The sequence below is a fragment of the Cololabis saira genome, chromosome 21 (genome assembly GCF_033807715.1).
Source record: "Cololabis saira isolate AMF1-May2022 chromosome 21, fColSai1.1, whole genome shotgun sequence".
In the NCBI taxonomy this organism is placed as follows: domain Eukaryota; kingdom Metazoa; phylum Chordata; class Actinopteri; order Beloniformes; family Belonidae; genus Cololabis; species Cololabis saira.
In genome coordinates, this window is record NC_084607.1 from 30,889,625 (window position 1) to 30,912,440 (window position 22,816).

At 43.0% G+C, this 22,816-nt stretch overlaps 1 protein-coding gene across 1 annotated transcript; it reads left to right on the plus strand.

Moving 5' to 3' along the window:
* Positions 1 to 899: 899 nt before the first annotated feature.
* On the plus strand, positions 900 to 21,110 carry LOC133422759 (ral guanine nucleotide dissociation stimulator-like 1). Its single transcript, XM_061712838.1, has 17 exons — positions 900 to 1,287; positions 4,359 to 4,648; positions 5,883 to 5,927; positions 6,034 to 6,233; positions 6,707 to 6,852; positions 6,938 to 7,180; positions 8,447 to 8,550; positions 8,900 to 8,984; positions 10,212 to 10,283; positions 11,522 to 11,608; positions 13,086 to 13,118; positions 14,830 to 14,951; positions 15,215 to 15,304; positions 16,304 to 16,433; positions 18,007 to 18,390; positions 19,297 to 19,411; positions 19,522 to 21,110. The coding sequence occupies exons 1-17, from the start codon at positions 1,264 to 1,266 to the stop codon at positions 19,659 to 19,661; spliced, it is 2,310 nt and encodes a 769-aa protein (XP_061568822.1). The 5' UTR covers positions 900 to 1,263; the 3' UTR covers positions 19,662 to 21,110.
* The last annotated feature ends 1,706 nt before the right edge of the window (positions 21,111 to 22,816 follow it).

Sequence of the window (22,816 nt, forward strand, 5' to 3'; positions counted from 1 at the left end):
AACAATGCACCTTTCAATAACCTTGTCTACCTCATACTGCTGCACCTTTCACTTTTTTTAATTGTATATATGTTAATAAGAGTTCAATCAATCAATCAAATTTTATTTGTATAGCACCTTTCATCCAGGTACATGAAATACAAAGTGCTTAACATTTTGACTAAAGAATAAGCATAATAAAAACAAAAATAAAAACTGGGAGACCAATGCACACTGACATACAATATAATTAATTAAAATGAAATAATGATAAAAGTTCAAGAATTAAGGCTAAAAAATAATCAATCCACAACAATAAAATATAATAATAATAAAAACATAACAAGAAATAGATAAATAAATAAAACAAATACCTCTAAAAAAATTTTAAACAGAATAAAACTATAAAATTTGATGCTACATAAAAGCCAGACCAAAGAGATCAGTTTTTAGTCCATGTTTAAAAATGTCCACATTTCCAGCTCCTCTCAGATCCTCCGGCAGGCTGTTCCACAGTTTTACAGAGTTGTCATTTGCCTTTTTACTGTACAGTGAGCAAAAATAACCAAGAAAAATTCCCTGTCTTGTTTGACCTGACTTTGCCAAATAAACATGATTCTTCTGATTCTGATTAAACGACACAAAGACTAAAGTATAACGTGTATTGGTTTTACAGTAAAGTAATTTCCGTAAAAAAAGACAGATTTGCAACAAGAATTGTGGGTAACCCTTGAATTAGTAAGACTTAAGGTAAGTAATGAACTTAAACTATACTTTAATATCTGCTTTATGGCGATGAAGGGCATGTTGACGCTCCCACAGACCACGCCCCCTGACCACGCCCACCCATGACCACGCCCCCCGCCACTCCTCCCAGTATAAAAGCGGGCCGGTCCCGCAGTTGGCAGTCCCGCAGCTCCCGCAGCTCCCGGCGAGTATCGACGCCTCCAGACGGCTTTCGACGGCTCCTCACCTGCAACAACCCGGAATAACCCTCCTCTCCTCTCCCACACAAACCTACCAGTGGAAACCAGTCGACACGTTTAAGAGCAGGAAGAACATGTAGTAAAGATACTGTGAGCTGGGAAAGTCACTTCAGAAACCGTCAACAGGCGCTTGAATGTAACTCAGAGTCAGGCAGTTAAAAGATTTATATTACTTTCTTAATTATATCAAGATGCAGCCTTAAACAGACGGCACTCATCTACAAGGTGGAAATTAATTCAGTCCAGCTTCAGTCCGCCTCAGACATGGAGAAGTGGAATCTTTAAGCAGCAGGACGAGATGGGGAAATGGGAGCTGACCATGGTGAGTTATTGTGATCATTCCAGTTACAGATCTGTCTCGTCTGTAACACCCACACAGGACAAAACAAGACTTTAACATGTCTCAATTCTGGTCTCAATTTGTAATATGATATATAGTACTGCAAAAATACCCAAATAAACTGTTTTATGCTTAGATAAACTGAGAATATAGTGTTTCTGCTGCCATGTTTGCTGTTCTGATTTAGTAAACACAGATTGCTTGCAATCCTTACATTTTTAGGATTTTAGTACTGAACCTTGCATGTTACATTTATGATGATTATGATCAAATCATAACCCCTCTTTCAGTAGATGATCTTAATCTGCCCCTGCCCCAGGGGTTTGTGTGATACATGTTTAAACCTCCTCATGTCATGACATTTGCCTAATCCTTTACAGTAAGAGTGTGTGTGAATCTTCCCTTTATGGTTACTTGACTTTAAATGATTTCTGTCAGACTGACTCTTAACTGTGTCAAACAGGCCAAGTATGACTTTGATACATAACTGTATGTCCACAAAAGTTGTTAGAAACACAATCCAGTTATCAATTTGTACCCTTGGTGCAGCTTAGAATAGATATATTGGATGCACTTGCTTGTCAGTGGAACGCGCTGATACAGATTTGCGAGCTACTTGCACATAACCCAGATAACCCGGACAGCAATAAAGCCGTTATTGATGCCTGGGGGGTTGTTATGTGCTGGGATCTGAAGTGGGGGTCTGTGTTGGGAAATAGGTCACTGATGCCATGGTCACCTGCCAGCCAGCAGGCTGTCATCAAGTTGCATGGGAGAGATCCAATGATTTTTATTTTTAGGGCTCTTGCAGAAGTGTTGTTGGTGGGCGTCTTCAGGCTCGGGATACGAGGATACGAGGTGTCCACGTTACATTACCTGCCCTGCACAGGCTGGGCCCATTTTGATTTATGTTGTTATGATATAAAGGTAAACGGGGAAAAGAAAGGCTCATGTCGTGTTTAGTTTTAACCTTGCACAGGAAAATAAATGCTGGATTTCTGCGTCAGAGCAATAACATGGGTTTGAAAGCTGCAGCTTAACCCTTGTGCTGTCTTTGGGTCAAGGAAGGAGGAAGGGAAGAAGGAAGGAAGGGAGGGAGGAAAGAAGGGAGAGAAGAAGGAAGGGAGAGAGGAAGGAAGGAAGCAATGGAGAAAAGAAGGAAGGAAACGAAGAAGGAAGGAAGGAAGGGAGAAAAGAAGGAAGGAAGGAAGGAAACGAAAGAAGGAAGGAAGGAAGGAAGGGAGAAAGGAAGGGAGAAAAGAAGGAAGGTAGGGAGGAAGGAAGGAAAGGAGAAAACAAGGGGAGAAAAGAAGGAAGGAAGGGAGAAGGAAGGAGAGAGCAGGAGGAAAGAAGGAAGGAAGGGAGAAAAGAAGGAAGGAAGGAAGAAATGAGGAAAGGAAGAAGGAAGGAGAGAGCAGGAGGAAAGAAGGATGGGAGAATTAGGTCATTTTGACCCAAAGACAGCACAAGGGTTAAGATCAAACGCGTCCCGACCTCTTGTTCTCTTTTAATTTTTTTCTGCTCCACGGAGGATTAGTGATGAGCTCTTTGACGTGATGAATTAACCTTTTGATCGGCCCTCATTTGTCCACAAACATTCACTTGAACCTGCAGGATTCTGGGAAAACTCAGGTGACCTTTTGCAGACAAACCCTCCCAATCAAGCAACCAGCACATAAATCTGTTCCCTGGTTGTTGTGCTGCCTGCATGTCGGGTGGTAGGACACCTGACACCTGACGCTATTATCATCACACACATCCTGGCGCTGCAATCAGGATCTGTGCAGGGCTGGAATGATGGAGGTTTGCCGCTGACGTCAGAGAGTAATAGTTGATGTGGTCGGTGAGGGATCAGCGTGAGGTCCAGCGGGACGTTATGTCACTTGTTTGTGTGCGTCTTCACCCGGTGTGTGTGTCCATGGTGGCCCGCTCCTGTTTTCCTCCCTTCACGGCTCAAGCTGTACTGTTGTAACCACTAACACCACTTGATCCAAATGTATTGACCCATGTCTGTTAGGAATGGGTGATATTTTAGCGTTCACGATATACCGTCAAAGAAATTCCCCACGGTAAAAACGATACATTTCTGTTGAAGTTGTTTTTGTGTAAAGCTGATCTATGGTTCTGCGTTAAATCTACGCACAACGTATGGGAAGGAAGGAAGGAAGGAAGGAAGGAAGGAAGGAAGGAAGGAAGGAAGGAAGGAAGGAAGGAAGGAAGGAAGGAAGGAAGGAAGGAAGGAAGGAAGGAAGGAAGGAAGGAAGGAAGGAAGGAAGGAAGGAAGGAAGGAAGGAAGGAAGGAAGGAAGGAAGGAAGGAAGGAAGGAAGGAAGGAAGGAAGGAAGGAAGGAAGGAAGGAAGGAAGGAAGGAAGGAAGGAAGGAAGGAAGGAAGGAAGGAAGGAAGGAAGGAAGGAAGGAAGGAAGGGAGCCAGAAAGAAAGAAAGAAAGAAAGAGAGAAATGAGCCAGAAAGAAAGAAAGAAAGAGAGAGAGAAATGAGCCAGGAAGGAAGGAAATGAGCCTGAAAGAAAGAAATTAGCCTGAAAGAAAGAAAGAAAGCCAGAAAGAAAGAAATTAGCCTGAAAGAAAGAAATGAGCCAGAAAGAAAGAAAGAAAGAAAGAAATGAGCCTGAAAGAAAGAAAGAAAGAAAGAAATGAGCCTGAAAGAAAGAAAGATAGGAAGGATAAATTCCCGTTGACGACGTGTTTGTGTAACAAACATGGCGGATCGAAGTCATTCCAGTTTTGCAGTACAGGTGTAACTCATTTAATTGGTTTTTATTACCGGTAATTCAATTTAATTGGTGTAGTTTAGTAGTATTCATTATTCTTTTAGAGCAGTGTTTTGGGGACTCCAAAGACTGAATGTGGTGATAGATTTATAGTTACAAAGGTGGAGTTGAATTGGCATTTTTTCTATCGTCATTTTTATCGTTATCGGGATAAATACCAGAAATGATCGTGATACATTTTTTAGTCCATACCGCCCATCCCTAGTGTCTGTATGGTAAAGTCAAGGCTAAAGGCTTCACCTTCCCATCTCTGCCGTCCCCAGAACCCGGTGCAGGAGTGGGGCGAGGAGACGGAGAACGGCGTGGTGTATGGAGTCACGCTGCGCAGGGAGCCCGTCCCCTCCTCGCCCGGCGCCGGCGAGACCAGCCCGTGCTCGGCCTTCGTGCAGTACCGGACCTGTAAGGTGCGGCGGCTCAAGGCCGCCCCGCTGGAGCTGCTGGTGAACCATCTCCTGGACGGAGGCAGCCAGGACCCAGACTACGGCAGGATCCTCCTCTCCACCTACAGAACCTTCACCAGCACCACCACGCTCATAGAGCTGCTCTTCCAGAGGTGCGCTCACGATTGTTTCCTTTCTCTCTGCAGTAGTTTGGCCTATTTTCTTTTCCCAGAATGCTTTAGTTGAAGGGCCCCAGTATGATTCATCCCCCACTGGCTCGATTCTTGGAAAAACAACATTGTTTTGCGGTTCGTGCTGAGTCAATGTGTTCTGTCAGTATCTCACCATTTGATGTTTCCACCGATAAAGCGAGCGTCTCATGCTGGCTTTGATGTAATACGTGGCTCGCAGGTGCTTATTATCTGCAGGCCCTCCACAACAATAATCACATGCAGAGAGGCTTTAGGCTTCGGTTTGCAGGATGAGAGTGCAGAGTCAGCGTTGCAACTGGACTGGCACAAACAATAATTAAAGCTGCAAGCAGCGATGAACGGGCCCTCGCACTCACGGCCACGCGAGACGCACGTTTTGATGTATAATACACCTGGGTGCACGTTACGGTTCAGGCCGACTTCCTGTTCGGTTTCGGCCATGGCGCCAAGAGACTTTTCTTTAAGTTGCGACATGATACAGGTGTGTACCGATTTTCGTGCATGTACCTCAAACCGTATTGTGGGGCTTGAGGCACAAAGTTTTATCTGTATGGACCAATCGGATGAAGAGGGGGCGCGCTTTTTGGCGACTATCGTCGCTACGGTAACGCTTTTGACTGAGAAATGCGCATTGTCGCAGGATCGAGACGCACATTTTGATGTATAACACACCTGGGTGCACGTTACGGTTCGGGCCGCATTAACGGCCGAAGAAATGGCATAAATTGCGCCAAAATTACACGATTAATTCAAAATGGCCGACTTCCTGTTGGGTTTCGGCCATGGCACCAAGAGACTTTTCTTTAAGTTGCGACATGATACAGGTGTGTACCGATTTTCGTGCATGTACGTCAAACCGTATTGTGGAGCTTGAGGCAAAGACAAAGTTTTCTAGGGGGCGCTGTTGAGCCATTAGGCCACGCCCATTAATGCAAACCATTAAATATCTAATTTTTCGCCTGGCTTGCGTGCAAAATTTGGTGACTTTTGGGGCACGTTTAGGGGCAAAAAGACCCTCATTTCGTCGGAAAAATAAAAACGAGAAAAATAAAAATGAGGAAAAAGATTCCTACAGATACAATAGGGCCTTCGCACTGTAAGTGCTCGGGCCCTAATTACACCACTTGCATTCAAGCTGACGTGCTGTTTGCACTTTGACTTTTTAACGCTGTATTTTTGAATGGTTCTCTTACAGAGACTGTGCTTCTTCAGATCTGGACAACACTGATTACCACGGCAGGTAAATGTGTAACCTTTACATTACGCAAAGGATGTCCCTTTAATGTCTAATGTGTCACTCCGGCTTGGCTGAACGGGTTAAAACCTAACATCCCCCCTCTCCCCAGCCCTCTGCTGGCCTTCATCCAGGCATGGTTGGACGACTACAGCGAGGACTTCAGGGACGCGCCGCTGCATCCAGCGCTCCGGCTGCTGCTGGACCACCTGACCATCAGCTCCGCCGTGCACGGCGGCATGCGCACTCAGCCCAACTTCTGCTCGCTGGCCGGCCAGGCCGAGCAGCTGCTCAGGAGCTTTGAGCAACAAGGTGATGCTCTCAAAATAATAAGACCTGCAGCCAAATGCATCATATCTGGACGAGGGCTGGATATCACGATATAACGATAATGAAAATATCACGATACAGCGATTCTGCGATAATCGATATATTGCAAGACGTTTCATCCACGATACATTACAATATCTGTCCCTGAAGAAATGCTGAATTTATTTACTGCACTGAATCCACTTCACAAAAGTATTTTTCTATCTTTGCAAATTGCAATGCAATAAAGTCGTACTGGATTTACAACCTCTCTGAAACATGATTTATTATAAAAAAAATTATATATTAATAAAATTGATATTCAAATTTTGAATATTTATCGAATTGGCTGGCAAAGTATCGCGATATATTGCCGTATCGATATTCTTGCCCAGCCCTATTAGGCTCGTTGGCAACGTGGGTGGAAAACAAAGCTGCTCTCACAGTCTCTCTCTTCCTGCTATGTTTCTATACAGAAGTGACATCACACGTGGGCTCTGCCACGGCCGATCAAGACGACGAGGTGGACGAAGACTCGGGGTGTGAAAGCTCCCCGGATCCAGCCGGCATCATGGACTTCTCTGTGGGAGCCATCGCCGAGCAGCTCACTCAGTCCGACTCCGTAAGTCCCAGGACCTTTTTATGTCACGTTTCCGCTTTCAACGTTTTGGACTGCCGACTGACGGCTGGCTCTCCTGGTGTTTCAGGCTCTGTTCGTAGGAGTGGTGCTCTACCAGTGTCTGGGCTGCGTCTGGTCTCAGAGGGACAAGAAGGAGAACATGTCCCCCACCATCCGGGCCACCATCGCTCAGTTCAACGCCGTCACCAACCAGGTGATCACGTCGCTGCTCTGCCGGCCGGGAGACTCCAGCCGCTCCTCCCCCCGCCTGTCCGCCTCCTCGCCACCGCAGAGGGCACGCATCATCGAGAAGTGGATCAAGGTCGCGCAGGTTGGTTATGGAACACGGAGAAGTGGCATAACAGGCTGCTGTGTTGATGTTTTGCCTTTCTTAGTTAAACTTTGATTCCATGTCTCAACTGTATCGTTGCATAATGTCGTAAAACTGGACCACATTACACCGGTCATGAAATCACTACACTGGCTTCCAGTGAGTCAAAGTACAGAGTTTAAAATCTTACTGCTGGTCTACAAAGACCTGAATGGTCTTGGACCAAAATCCATGCTGGATCTGTTAGTTCCCTATGAAGCTCCCAGACCCCTGAGGTTCATCTGGATCTGGTTTGTTGTGGTTCCAGAACCAGAACCAAGCAAACTGTCAGCTCCTTTAAATCAGGCCTAAAAACATTACTGTTTACTGAAGAGTACTCTTAAATTAAATACTTTACTGCTGTAAAGTTCTACTACTGTTCTACTAAAGTAACTCTACTGCCCTTACTTTTTAACAACTTGTGCTTTTTATTATTTGACCTCTTTTCTTATCATTTTTATTACATTTTATTTGTTGTTTATTGTTTAATTGTGTCTTGCTGCTTTTAATGCTGATGTAAAGCACTTTGAATTACCTTGTGTTGAATTGGGCTATACCACGGGTTGGCAACCCTCTTTAGCGCCGCCCTAGTGGCTCCCTGAAGCTTTTTTAATAATGTTTGACCTTTTTTTTTCCTTTTTCTTTTTCCTTTTTTTTCTCTTTTTCTTTTTTCCTTTTTTAATCTCGAAATTTTGACTTTTTTTTTCTCGAGAGTTTGACTTTTTTCTTGATATTTCAACTTTTTTCTCGACCTTTCGACTTTTTTCTCAACATTTTGACATTTCGACTTTTGTCTCAAGATTGTACTTCAACATTAATCTTGACATTTCGACTTTTTTCTGCATAATGAAAAAAAATCTTCCCCCAGTTATAACTAATATAGCTACATGCAGCATGTGTTGCCTTCATTCTAAGGCTGATACAAGACTTTTCATTTTTTGCAGCCCCAGACATATTTGTTTTTTGTGTTTTTGGTCCAATATGGCTCTTTGAACATTTTGGATTGCCGACTCCTGAGCTATACAAATAAACTTGCCTAAAAACTTAACCGGTTGACGTCCTTGAACCCGTGTTGTGGCTTCAGTCGTCTGCAGGACTCTAGAAGTAATCTATTGATCTGAGGAATTTACAGGGTAGAAACTCATCTTTATTGAAGATGAATATTGTTAAAGGATAACCCATGCAGAGTTTCCAAACGACTAAATCCGAGCTGCTCCTTTTTTGCAGGAATGCCGTCGGCTGAAGAACTTCTCCTCCGTCAAGGCCATCCTGTCGGGCCTGCAGTCCAACGCCGTGTACCGGCTGAGGAAGACCTGGGCCGCCGTCAGCAGGTCAGATCCTCGTCGGGTCAAAGGCCCCGCTCTCCTGCCTTCTGTCTCGCTCGCGTTTATAGGTCATTTCTTTTATGTAATCGTATTTTAACGAGGACGTTAAACCATCATCAGGTGCAATTCAGTGGCACTGCAGGAGCGAAGTCAGCAGATGTCTTGCTCCTGCGTGATGTAGGTCAGGTCAGGTGCACTAGTGTGAGGTGCAAGTTTAGGAGTAGGTGTGGCAGAACCTTATCTTGTTATCTTTATGATGTGACTGACGTGCAAGCATGCACAACCCTTCAACTGGCTGTTTATGACAGTTTTCTGGTTGAAGTAGCTGTTTTAATACTTTGTTTTGTCTCCATAGGGACAGCATGGTGGCATTTGATAACCTCTGGGAGACCTTCCCCGACGAGAACTGTGTCCTGACCGTCCGGGAGCTCCTGGCAGAGGTGAGACCGACCAGACCAGCTGTTTTCCCCCAGCGTTGGCAGCAGTTACTCCCCCCGGGCTGCACCGACCCATTTGTTGAATACATTTTTAAATGAGAGAATGCTTGAGGGCAGAAAATGTGGAATGGCTTATAAATGACAAGTGGAGACGTCTTCATAAAAATTTCATGGGGGCGTTTCCAATGTTTAAATGTTTAACTGTGTAACGGCGGTTCCTAAAGAGCTTGCAGAGAAAATCAGTTGTCGCAACAAAGAAGAACAAATCACTGGAGGCCTTTCTTGTTGGGAAAATGTCTTTCTCTTCCTTCTCACGATCCTCTGCAGAGCAGGTTTTGAGTTCTTCTGCTTCATTGGTTCGGTTACCTAAACTAGTCTGCGCTTGCCCTTTCTGGCAGCGCTTCCCGTTGGCAAACTCCCAAAAGCGGAGCGGATTCCTGGTGCATTTCATCATTAAATAATGACAGAAAAGTGGGTTCTGGCCCAGAAAGAGCTGCATGTGTAATGACTGGTAGGACGTCAGATTGTAAGTTCTGCTCAGATTTGACAAACCGGAAGTAAGAAACTGAAATATTCCTTAAAATTCTTCTCGAGAGGCAACATTTTGATTCAAATGTGCAACTGTAGGTTCATATCATCAAGCCAAGGCTTATTTAGTACAGATTACATTAACTTGGGGACCAGGTTACATCATAAGTTCAGCCCAAGAACACTGGCTGAGGGATTGTTTCACATACCGTCCTCTTAAATGTGGATTTTTCTTTTAATAATTAATAAGAATCCTCCCTGAGTTAATATTTACAGAAATGCTTAGCTTAGTTAATGGCAGAGAAAAGGCTGGAGTACATCGTGTCCCCTCGTCTGTTCCTCGCGGCTCCTTCGGTCCACTGAGACGGAACTGTTTAGTGTGTCCAGTTCTGGTGAATCTGAAAACACTCAGCACGCGACAACAGCACTATTTACTTACAGCTCCACAATAACGCCCTTCACTGGGAAATTATTCCCCCCTTTTTTTTAATGAAAGAGGCCTTTTATCTTTGTAAATATCCAAAAAACAAGAAGAAAAGATTACCGTTAAACAGGACGTCCCAGTTAATGTGTGATGAAGGGCTGAAGGGTGGAAGGAGGTCACATGTTTACAGAATGTAAATGTTTTTATCATGCATTTGGTACAATTGCAGAAGAAAGAATAAAACCTTTTTCAACTGAAAACATCCCTCTCTTCAACAGGATGCAGGCCAGGCGACTGTGGATAACGTTTCTCCCAAGATGTCCAAGAAGTGTCCGCTCCCCAGACAGATGGTAAGTTACGCTTCTCTGGGAGTAGAGGAGACGCTTTGAGGTTCAATGATCAAATCCAGAGGTGTCAAGTAACAAAGTACAAATACTTTGTTACCTTACTTAAGTAGAAATTTTGGTTATCTAAACTTCACTGGAGTAATTATTTTTCAGACGACTTTTTACTTTTACTCCTTACATTTTCACGTAATTATCTGTACTTTTTACTCCTTACATTTTAAAAACAGCCTCGTTACTCTATTTCATTTCGGCCTTTAAATAAAAACTATCCAGTTAAATTGCTCCATCCGGATAGAGTGAATTTGGTTGTGGTTGTTTCAGATGTTCTTGTCCAGTTTTGTTCTTACATCCGTTCCCTCAGATTCCTGCAACTAAACTTGGATGTAAATTCCAATAAAGGTTAGGATAAATGATAACATGCCTCTGAAGTTTGACTTTTTGCACCATTACAATACTTATAGGCAACTAGTCATCATATCTCCTGCTCTCTGAAACACATGTTAATGCTCAATAGTACACATATATGCTTCTTTAATATATTTGCATTATACTAAGATGCATTCATTTTCAATGGCTTTTGACCTTAATGGCTTTTTTCCCCCTTACATTAGTTTTACTTTTCTACTTTAAGTAGTTTTGAAACCAGTACTTTTATACTTTTACTTGAGTAAAAAACTTGAGTTGATACTTCAACTTCTACAGGAGTATTTTTAAACTCTAGTATCTATACTTCTACCTGAGTAATGAATGTGAATACTTTTGACACTTCTGATCAAATCGAGCGCTTATATCAGCCCGGGAGCGGTGGGGAATTTTTCAGAATGTGATCTTTTATCCTGGAGTAATTCTCAGACACCTCTGAAAAGCCACGGGGGACCTGATATTCCCCGAGTGTGGGTGGAGTGTCTCCGGCGCGGCGGAGGCCCGGGCCTATCTTTAGCTCAGCGCGGCGCTTGGCAGGTTTCAAATGGCCCCAGGTCACCAGGATTATAGGACAGTAATAATAGACTCCACCAGGGTCTTTTTATGAGTCACAAGCACATTCTCCCGGGCTGTAATCCGAGGCCCGGTGGGCTCGGCCTTGTTTGAACTTGGTCTTTATCTGCTCTTTCAGCTTAAAGGGGGGAGGTGAGAGGGGGCGGGGGCGGGGGCCGCCCTCAGAAGTCACTGTTTTAGTTGATACAATAGCAAACGCAGCTGCTGTGGCCTCAGGGGGTCTGATAATGGCTGTGTCTCTGCAGAGCACCAACGGAGGAGTCGTGCCCTACCTGGGCACCTACCTGACCGTGCTCACCATGCTGGACACCGCCCTGCCCGACACCGTGGAGGTAACGGAGTCACATCTGACTGAAACACGCACACACATGCAAACCATCTCCTTTTTAGGCCACGTTTCCACATAGCCGGGTATTTACAAAAACAGATATTTCCCCCTCTACGTTTTGAAAAATCTCTTAATTTACACAAACCCGCATAAATACCTGTTAAGGTGCTATGAGCAGCCAAACCTACAGGGGGCAGTGTAACGAGAAGCATAAAGTCATGCTAGCCAATCAGAATCCTGGAAAAAAACTTCCAGTTACTTCCAAGATGAACGAGAGTCTTTCGTTTGGAGTGACAGAGAAGTTGAGTTACTTTTAAGTGTGACTTTAGAATATAAAACAGGTAAAATATTGACGGTGGCCAAACAAATTGTAAACACAGTTCGCACACATGACGCTGGTGACATTTCTGTTGCATAATGTGACGTTCTGAAGCCTAAATGTCCGTTTTCCTCTGTTTACAAGCAAACGTGAAAAAGGAGTTATTGCAAATCTCCACTTTGGCCAGAGTTCTCAGAAATGACCGTTTTTAGTGACTTTGAGCTTCGTTTTCGTGTAAATGAACGGCCAAAACGCATGAAAACACCACAGTTTTTGCTACGTGTAAACGGGGCCTTAATCACCTCAGAGAGTCCAATATAAGGTATTAAAAAGAAGGTATAACTAATGGAATTTCCCTTTTTTTTTAACATAGTTGAATTAAAATATCAGTTGGTGTTGAGGGTTTCTAGACGGCAACAACAAACAACTTTTAAATTGACCCTGAAGAAGGCTTGCGCCGAAACGCGTGGGTCTCTGCTCCCATGTTTTTATACTTACCGGTATTAGCCATGTTTCAATAAAGGCTTTTTAATATTTTTCCACAAGAAGAGTGCCTTGGACTCCCTTTTTTGACTAGATATTGTTTTTTTCCCCAACACCAAAAAGCACCTTCAAGATTTTTTCTGAACAATTCCCTGAGCACTTCGGATTTTCTCTTCACTTGATAACTTTTAAATGAATTTCAAGGCCGCCACAGTAAATGAAACAAACTCCACTTCCATTTTCTTGTTCTTGTGGTCTTATTTTCCTTTTATGGAAAAATTGAAGACATTTTAAGTTTCATTTCACGAACAATATAATAATGAGGAAATAGTAGTGCTTATTTTCTTAGTTTATAATCTCTGTGAGCAGCTTTGCAAGAGTAGCAGGGTCCAAAGTTACTGTCTTCATTTAATGGACCATGTGATTTCATGCATTTATGCATCTAATTAAATGTAATGCGTTTATAAGAACATTTTAAAGGATTAAAGCCACTTCCAACAGTCATTAATCATGGTACAAAGGTTGTTCTCGGTATCCTGCTGACACTATCTCTGCTTGCAAACACATTTTTATAATGCTGTAACTCTTTCTGTGTTTATAAGCTGCTAAGAGTGCATTTCTTTATCTAATGAATCATAGATGTATGCAATAAAGTTCTGACGCTCCACTGTTTTCACAGGGTGGACTCATAAACTTTGAGAAGAGGCGAAGGGTAAGTGTCTCGTACACATTTCTCTCTCTGACCTTTTTTATTCCACAACGCTCCGAGACAAAGTCCAGAGGTGTAGATGCGTTTAGTCAAAGTAAACCGAAGGCAGGGCACATTCCTCAGATTCAGAGGTCTCTCAGGGCACTTGTAGAAGAATTTCTAAGTTTTAAGGACATTATTAGAGAGCTAGATATTTGTGACTGCAACCCCAGGAGAACAAAAACAGCCAAAACCAAAAACAGAGATGCAGTGGATGAAAGGTGGAGCAGATGCTTTAGGAGCCAGTTTCTGTTGAATATCAGCTAACGATCAGCTAACTGATCATCAGCAAGTGTGATAAAAGCAGAGGTTTTACCAGTTTGCTGGTCCGCAGCATTCAGATGTGTGTGTAAACAGAATGCCAAGTGGGGAAAACATCAGCGACTTTCTTAGAGAAGCAGTACGCTGCCCGTCACTCTGGAAGGCCTTATAAAGGGTTTATAAAACCATTGGATTCCATCATTCTGCAGTGAAAAACATTGCTTACAATAAGGACGTGTGCTGTAACCCCCCGGGGGTTGGACATCTGAGCAAATCCATGCAGATTTCAGAGGAAAGTGCATGTTAGGGGCATCAAACCCCGAGACTGATCCAGACCGATTGAGCCCAAACAAACCAGGAAATGTGCGACAGCATGGCTAGAGAAGGAAAGGGGAGCAGGGCATAAACAAATGCTTTCAGACCTCGAACAACCTAAGCAATGCTGAAAATGCAGCGGTTATGTGAAAGATGGATAACATCGTAAATGACTCCTTGGAGGTATTGCTGCTAAACGGGTTCTACGAGCCGTCGGATCATGACGTGTTTCCACAGTCCGCTTCTGTATTTTAGCTCAGTTTTTGTTAAATAATGAACATCATGCTCTAATTATCCCTGTGGCGTTGACGTGATTAGGGATTTGCTAGATTCTCCGACCAGTCGGAACCAGAAGAGGTTGAATTTTAATTGAATTGAATTGAAATCTTTATTTCGAGCATACAAAACAGAAAACAAAACAACAATTTCCCAAAACAAGAAAGAATACAAATAAACAGTCCTTAAACAAAATCAAAGGGAAATAGACATTCATGCCCGAAAAGGAGTAGGAAGAAGTAAAAAACTTTTGTCTATTTCAATTCTTGCTTGAAAATAAAAATAGGAAGAAATAAAACGGCAAGCTTTACTTTATCAAAAAAAATAAAAAATGTATACCTGTTATTACCAGAGCAATTATACAACATACATAAACAATATAATAATTATTCTATATACCATTTTATATACATACATTTTGCTGAATCCCCACACAATCACTACCTCATGTCTCCTCTTCCCTGTATTTGGCAAAAATCATTTCTTTGTATTTGCTTTTGAATCAGTAGATGGTACGACATTGTTTCAACATTGGTTCACTATGGAACTATGGCTTGGTTCTGTTCTGTGTAATGATTATTGTTCCTGATACGTGAACCTTCAAATGTGATAAATGGTGTACTTTTACGTCCACATACTTGCGTACAGGAAGAGTACTGCGCCTCTAAAAGTGACAGATTGTTCTGTATGGACTTCCCGACACCGGGAAGGTCACGCAGCCACGAGGGGACGACTGTTGGGAAATCCTCCGGAGCGTTGTGCTCTGGTTTTCCTGTTGATCCATCAACATCATCTCTCTCTGTCTGTCCCTCCTCCTGTACAGGAATTCGATGTTCTGTCCCAGATCCGCCTGCTGCAGGCGTCCTGTTCCCAGTACGCCCTCCCAGAGCACCCCAGAGTTGCTGCCTGGCTGCGCGGACACAAGCTGCTCACTGATCAGGAGAGGTGAGCCAAGGAGAGACGGGTTTGTTCCTGCACGCATGACAGGATCACAGGGAGACTGAAGGCTGAAAGGATGGCTGAAGTTCAGTCGTTACATAATCACAGGAGGGAGGGAGGGAGGGAGGGAGGGAGGGAGGGAGGGGGGTAAATCATTTTCCAGCCAAGGAACAATTCTTCTCATTTGCATGAAAGAAATTAAAGCTGCTGCGATAAGAGAAGATGTTTATGGTGATGAATCAAACTTAAACTCGTGCTTTCTGCCGCAGCTACGACCTGTCGAGACAGCTGGAGCCTCCGGTGGACTTGTGCTCGCCGCCGTCCTGGAGCCACCGCACGCTCAGCAAGAAGCTCTCCTTGTGAGTGTTTGCATATTCAAATACACACAGCAGCGCATGCATATTTCACTATGCAAACAACATTTTTAAAACCCAAGTAACAGCTGAGAGAGTGCACGTTACATCATGTATAAAACTGCATGATCCAGGAGGTGAATGAGTTTGTAATCCCCCCCCATCAAACTGTCAGCTCCTTTAAATCAGGCCTAAAAACATTGCCATTTACTGAAGCGTACTCTTAAATTAAATACTTACCTGCTGTACTCTACTGCCCTTATTCTTCAACAACTTTTGCTTTTTATTATTTTACCTCTTTTCTTATTTTATTTCATCCTACTTTCCTACTTTCTACTCCTTTTTAATGGTAACATTGTTTTATTTTATTTATTTTTTGTTGTTTTGACTATTTTGACCTGTGTGTTCTTTTTATGTTTTCCCATGTTCGGATAAAGCTTTCATTCATTCATTCCTATTTGTTATTTAAGCGTACTCTTAACTTAAATACTTAGCATTTTTGAAAAAGGCACGAAATTATGGATAAGCCTGAATGCAGGTATTGTGACGTAAAATTGTCAAATTGCTCTGATTCACTGCACGAATCAGCACAGATTACTTTGTAATACTGTATTTGACCTGTTCTTTGTGCGTTTTGACCGTATAGAAACGTAATTCTCATCAGTTGTGTGAAATAAGACCTGGAAACACGGATTGTGGCATAGAATTGTCAAATTGGTTTAATTCACCGTATGAATTGTTACAGATTACTTTAGTTTTACTGTATTTGACCCGGTCTTTGTACGTTTTGACCGTATAGAAACTTAATTCTTGCCATTTTAAGAATGAGTGCTGTTTTGTGCTTGTGCTTTTTATTATTTGACCTCTTTTCTTATCATTTTATTTCATTTTATTTGTTATTTACTGTTTAATTGTGTCTTGCCGCCTTTAATGTTGATGTAAAGCACTTTGAATGACCTTGTGTTGAATTGTGCTCTACAAATAAACTCTCCCTGTCCTCTCCAGTCTCCTGGCTGTCGGCGACGGATCCAAGAAAGTTCCCGCCGACCAGATCAGCGTTTCCTCCTCTGGGTCCAGTGGTTCTGAGATGGAGGACCTGTCGTCCCCGAGCTCGGCCTGCTCCATCAGACTGCAGGTAGGCGGCTGCGTGGGCATGTATGCGCTCACCCCCAGTACCCCCAGTACCCCCAGTACCCCCAGTACCCCAGATCTCTGCTCTCTGACTGTCCCTTTGTTGTGGGCACGGCTCACAGTGCAGCTCTTTGTGGGAGCTCTGTCACGCCGGGCCAGCACCATAATGCTCTTTGTGTTCAGAATGACATTCACTGTTTACACTCCACGAACACTAATCCCTTTTCTAAGCAAACCGACCATCGGAGCATTTCTAATGGGGGGGGGGCGGGGGGGGGACTGATGGGGCTTTGAATACTGGGAAACTTGCGTAACGCCACCTCACAAAAGATCCTCTTGAGAGCCCCATCGAAACCGCGGCGGGTTCCTCTGGAGTGGATCTTTGATCAAGCGTGTCCTCGGCTGAGGTTCAGGATGGAGCAGAAGGATCTTTTCTGAAGTGCTGCTCTCCGACGGGCCACGGCATCAGCACGTCTACCGGGGGGGAGAGGCGTGTTAATGAACCCTGCAGCCTCCACCTCCCTCCACCGTCCTGCAGGAAAAACTCAAAATCTTACCAGGAATATTAGTCTTATTTCTAGTTAAAATGTCTAATTTTTAGTCAAAAAATCTCATTACACTTAAAACAAGAGTCATTACCAGAAAAATAACTTATTTGACAATTTTCACCTGTTTCAAGTAAATTTTCACTTGAAATAAGTAGAAAAATCTGCCAGTGGGACAAGATTTATCTTCTCATTAAAAGCAAAAAAAATCTTGTTCCACTGGCAGATTTTTCTACTTATTTTAAGTGAAAATCCACACTGCAAAAACTCAAAGTCTTACCAGGAATATTTGTCTTATTTCTAGTTAAAATGTCTCATTTTTAGTCAAAAAATCTCATTACATTTAAAACAAGATTCACCGCCTGTTTCAAGTAGATTTTTACTTAAAATAAGTAGAAAAATCTGCCAGTGGAACAAGATTTTTTTGCTTGTAATGAGAAGATAAATCTTGACCCACTGGCAGATTTTTATACTTATTTCAACTGAAATAAACTGTACTTGAAACAGGTGAAAATTGTCAAATAACAAGTTATTTTTCTGGTAATGACTCTTGTTTTGTGTAATTAGATTTTTGGACTAAAAATTAGACATTTTAACTAGAAATAAGACAAATATTCCTGGTAAGACTGAGTTTTTGCACTGATGGAAGCAGCAATGGGATGATCAGAGGGGGGGTCTGCAGGTCAGCATGCAGCTCCTGAAGCTCAGGCCTACAAACATACACAGAAGAGAAAAGGAGGATGGGGGTGGGGGGGCAGACCAGCACAACAAACTACAAGAACAATGGACAACAGTGATGGTTACGTGATACTTCTAATCACTAACTGGATTGATCTGAAGAAACGAAAGAAGAGGACAGAAGGAGGGGTGATGGGCGCCACTCAGTGGATCATGTTGGATCCCCCTGCAGCGTAGCTTTATAGCAGCATATCTAGGATGAGACTCTTTGTCAGACAAACTATTATACTATTAACATGTGATGACTATTAGGACTGTTCATTGATGCTCTTGTATCTGTTTCTCTCTCCCCAGTCCTTCCACAGCTCCTGCAACAACGTGTCCGAGGCCTTCTCGTCCTCCTCCTCCTCCCTGTCCTCCTCAGCCTCCCCCTGCTCATCAGCACTGTCCTCCATGGACTCTCCCACTCCCTCCCACTCGTCCGGCGACAGCGGCGCTGACGTCTGCGCCCCGGACGACTGCGTCACGCCTTCGTCCGGCGCCGGCGTGGTAGACGACTGCACCACGCCCCCCTCCGCCGGTGCCGCGCGGGCCAAGCCGCCTCACCTCTCCCAGCACAAGCGCTCCGTGTCCATGACCTCCCTGCCCGTCTACAACCGGCAGGTGGCGGATTCCTGCATCGTCCGGGTCAGCGTGGAGTCCAGCCAGAGCAACGGCAACATGTACAAAAGCATCCTGGTGAGTGGAGGCCCCGCAGCCACCTGTGGAGGTCCTCGGCTGTTTTCCACATGTAACAGACTCTTCAATAAACTGAGCTTAGGTTTTTTTTTAAAATTATTTTATTTTGAACATGCATTAAAAAAAAAAGAATACAAAAAAGTAACGTAAAAAAAGTCTTATCGTCGCCACGGTAACGCTTTTGACTGAGAAAAGTAATGCCCATAGTCGCAGGTTCGAAACGCACATTCTGACGTATAACACACCTGGGTGCACGTTACAGTTCGGGCCGTATTAACTGCATAAATTGCGTCAAAATTACACGATTAATTCAAAATGGCCGACTTCCTGTTCGGTTTCGGCCATGGCGCCAAGAGACTTTTCTTTAAGTTGTGCCATGATACAGGTGTGTACCGATTTTCGTTCATGTACGTCAAACCGTATTGTGGGGCTTGAGGCACAAAGTTTTCTAGGGGGCGCTGTTGAGCCATTTTGCCACGCCCATTAATGCAAACCATTAAATATCACATTTATCACCAGGCCTGGCTTGCAAACTTTGGTGACTTTTGGGGCAGTTTTAGGGGGGCAAAGAGGCCATCCTTTCTTCGGAAAAATAAAAATGAGAAAAAATTCCTACAGATACAATAGGGCCTTCACACTGTCAATGCTCGCGCCCTAATTATAATGTATAGTATTACATTATCATTGCTTTACAATAATACTGCAATATAATAGAGAACAATAGACAGCAGTGATATAACAATATACCTATAACTATATAAGAGTAGATATGCTATATACACTGGTATATTTACCCCCAGTTATATACATAACAATATCTATATATCAACATATAACTATAAATCAATATATATATTAATATAGATATAGATGTGTAACTAAATGTGGGTTTCATGTGTCTCGTAGTTGACCAGCCAGGACAAAACAGCTCAGGTGATCCAGAGAGCTCTGGAGAAGCATCAGCTGGAGCACATGAGCTGGCAGGACTTCAGCCTGACGCAGCTCATCTCGCAGGAGAGAGGTAAGGACCGGAGACACACACGGAAACGGTTGCTTCAACGCTGCCAGAAAATAAATGAAAAGAAAAGGGAGGCGCCTGTTAACGGTTGGTCCTGCGGTTTCTGTTTCCAGAGTTGCTCATCCCCAACAAGGCCAACGTCTTCTACGCCATGTGCACCACGGCAAACTTTGATTTTGTCCTGCGTCAGTACCACAAAGGTCAGAGCAAAGTCCTGAGACCCACTTCTAGTCTCGGGCGGTTTACAAAGTAAGCTCTCAACGCTCTGCAGGCGGATCATCAGTATCATCGTGGGAGGCTCCGGGGCGAAACTGGTCTCTTGACTTTTGCTTTCTGGGAAAAGAAACTCATCCTTTTTCTTTTAGTTTTTAAATACCAAAAGGGATGCAAACAGACTTGTTATGGAGACAACAAGGTAACACAAAAGCACTTTATGACAGAAAATGGAGCTCAACAAAACCCCGGATCAGGTGGACTCCCTGATGGAATGAACTGAGTTTGAATCTCGCCGTATTAGTGACTGATTCAGTAGAGACTGCTAGTTGTCACAAAAGCACATGGAGAAATGCAACCTGCCGCCACGCCCTGTATCCCGTAGCTTCCCTCTCCTGACAGGTGCCATTTGGAGGGAAAAAAGACTAAGACTGTTTTTAAAAAGGGCTGGTTGCTGCGTGAGGGCGTGAGGGATGGGCGGGGACGAGCTCGCGTGATCGTCGCAGCTCCGGCCTCCAAACGTCGCCTGGAGCTCCGAACGTCGCCTTGACTCGAAGGGCGGCATTCCTGATGCCGCCGCGTGACATCAGCGGCGGAGACGCCGTCGGAACAGCGGGGCGTGTAAATAACACGAATAAGGACGTTTGTGTTTCAGTGTTAGACCCCCTGTTTTGTAAAGAGCTCAGATTTTGTATTGTTTTGTATTTATTTCACTTTGCTCCACTGTGATTCGTATGAAAATGCACCTTCTTTATTTTTTAATTCAATGAACACACCTTGATGACTCAAAGTTATCTTATCTGCAGGGAAAACGCTTAAAAAAAAACAACTAAACACAAAAAAAAAATCAACTCACTCACTGTGTTGTGAAGCATCTAACGTCAATGTTGTTTTAAATGTTTTAGAGATTTCATTATTTATCGTGAATACTAAGAGTATGTTTGAAATGTGTGTCTGTGATAGTTGCTTGTCTACTTTATTCGCATTAAACACTTTAGGCCTGGATGTAGCCGGAGCAGCGTGATTGAAATACCACTTTGTTATCCACGTACGTGAAATCATTTCAGTGACGTCAGCCCACGACAAGAATCAGGTGAAACGGGAGATGAGGATCGTGTTTTTCTCACAGTTCAGAGCTCTGGGGGGGGAGGATCTGAGAAGGGGAAGTGTTTCGTGTGCGCACACTTTGGTAAATCACAGGTTTTATTGCTGCCGATGTTCTCCTGGAGGGCAGCAGTGCTGTTGAGTTTCCCTGACCTCCTCTTCCCTCAGACGCTTCTCAAAGCCGGGCTTGTCCACGACTCTCTCCTTCTCCTGCAGTTGATGTCTGAAAACAAAGGGTTTTTCTTTTTGCATAAAAGCTGCTATCTGTTCTCTCTGTTAATTACTGAAACTGTCACAGTTGTAAAGAAAAAGGAACAAACTGTAATATCACATTTTAAACATGTTACCGCACTGTATTAACCCCTAATAAAAATTCTCTTTTTTAGCCCTCTTTGACCCACTTTTTTTCTCTTTATACTTTTCAAGGATTATTACCAGTACTGGAGTTGAGGGGGGATGAGGGAGGATGGCATCCCCCCTGAAATAAAAACGGTCAAAATCATCCCTCCTTTCCATCCCTTATGTCATTTCATCAATGAATGTGGTTTTACTGCTATTTCAACATTTAGAGTCATCACCAGAAAAATAACTTATTTGACAATTTTCACCTGTTTCAAGTAAATTTTCACTTGAAATAAGTAAGAAAATCTGCCAGTGGGACAAGATTTATCTTCTTATTACAAGCAAAAAATCTTGTTCCACTGGCAGATTTTTCTACTTATTTTAAGTGAAAATCTACTTGAAACAGGTTAAAATTGTTGTTTTTTTCCAGTGATGAGTCTTGTTTTAAGTGTAATGAGATTTTTTTTTACTAAAAATTAGACATTTTAACTAGAAATAAGACAAATATTCTTGTTAAGATTTTGAGTTTTTGCAGTGATCAATTTTACTTATCCTGTGAAGGACAGAATCATATTGATAAGTTCAGAAAACTGTTTTTTATTGTTGTGTTTTGATGTATTTGATGTAAGCCCAGTGGATATTTAAAGCTTACAGAAGGCTGCATTTAACTGCTGCTATGTCATTCCTGCAGTATTTCTGCAGGTGTTTTGGTCAGTGCTATTATTTGTAATATATTATATTATTTGTAATCAGCACAAATTATCTGTCCCCATATGATAAAATCCACCATCCCCCCTGATTTATTTTTACAACTGGAGTACTGATTATTGTGATAATTAAATGTAAAGAAAGCATTAGACTTGTTTTTCCATCACCTTTCTGAATGTTTACAGTTTTTACATGATATTTAGTCTTTTAAATGAGAGGTGTGAACTGAAACAGACATGGAATTTCCTAAACAACTAATCATCCCTGCTCCATCCATCCATCTTCTACCACTTATCTGAGCCGGGGCGCGGGCGGATGTAACCTAACCAGGGAAGTCTCCATCAGGAAGTGTCCCAAGGTGTTTCCAGGCCAGCAAGGAGACATGTCGTCCCTCCGGCGTGCCCTGGGTCGTCCCTGGCGTCCCCTCCCAGTCAGACACGCCCGGGAGGCGTCCTGGCCAGAATAGTCCACGGGCCAGAGCCCAACATTTCACTGGTCAGCACCACTCAAGGTGACCAAACTTACTTATGATTTTTGAAAAGATCCATGTCTATAGATGATATTTTGGTATGAGTGGCAGCTGTATCATAGTTATCAGCTCATGAAGTAGTAATTGTCTTTGGTATCATTTTAAAGGGGACCTTTTAAGCATTCATTCAAGCTAAGATGTGAATCTCTCTGACCAACATTGAGGTCACTGCAGCTCTTTAAACTATAAACAACACACATTTTTACACAATTTTCGCCTAAATGATATACTATCTTTTATCCCTGTGTCAACTAGGAACAACAGAGACACAAATACAAAAACTGGAATTCTCGCAGGACCCTAAGGATTCAGGAAATGTATAATACACCCCATATCATTGTTACAGGTCATTGTGAGCCTTAAACTAGAAGAGCATCATTAGGCTCTTATGAAACTATAAAAGCCACAAACTGGTCTTTATTATGCAAATACAGGACATAAAGGACACCACAATGAGATAAGGAACCAGCTTAGTTTTATAAACAAGCATCTAAAATGTAATTTTCTGAAGG

Excerpts from the sequence above, each read along its gene's own strand:
- LOC133422759 (XM_061712838.1), top strand. The coding sequence starts at position 1,264 with ATGGGGAAATGGGAGCTGACCATG. Across the intron at positions 1,288-4,358 it reads GGAAATGGGAGCTGACCATG|AACCCGGTGCAGGAGTGGGG; the intron begins GTGAGTTATTGT and ends TGCCGTCCCCAG. Across the intron at positions 5,928-6,033 it reads AACACTGATTACCACGGCAG|CCCTCTGCTGGCCTTCATCC; the intron begins GTAAATGTGTAA and ends CCCTCTCCCCAG.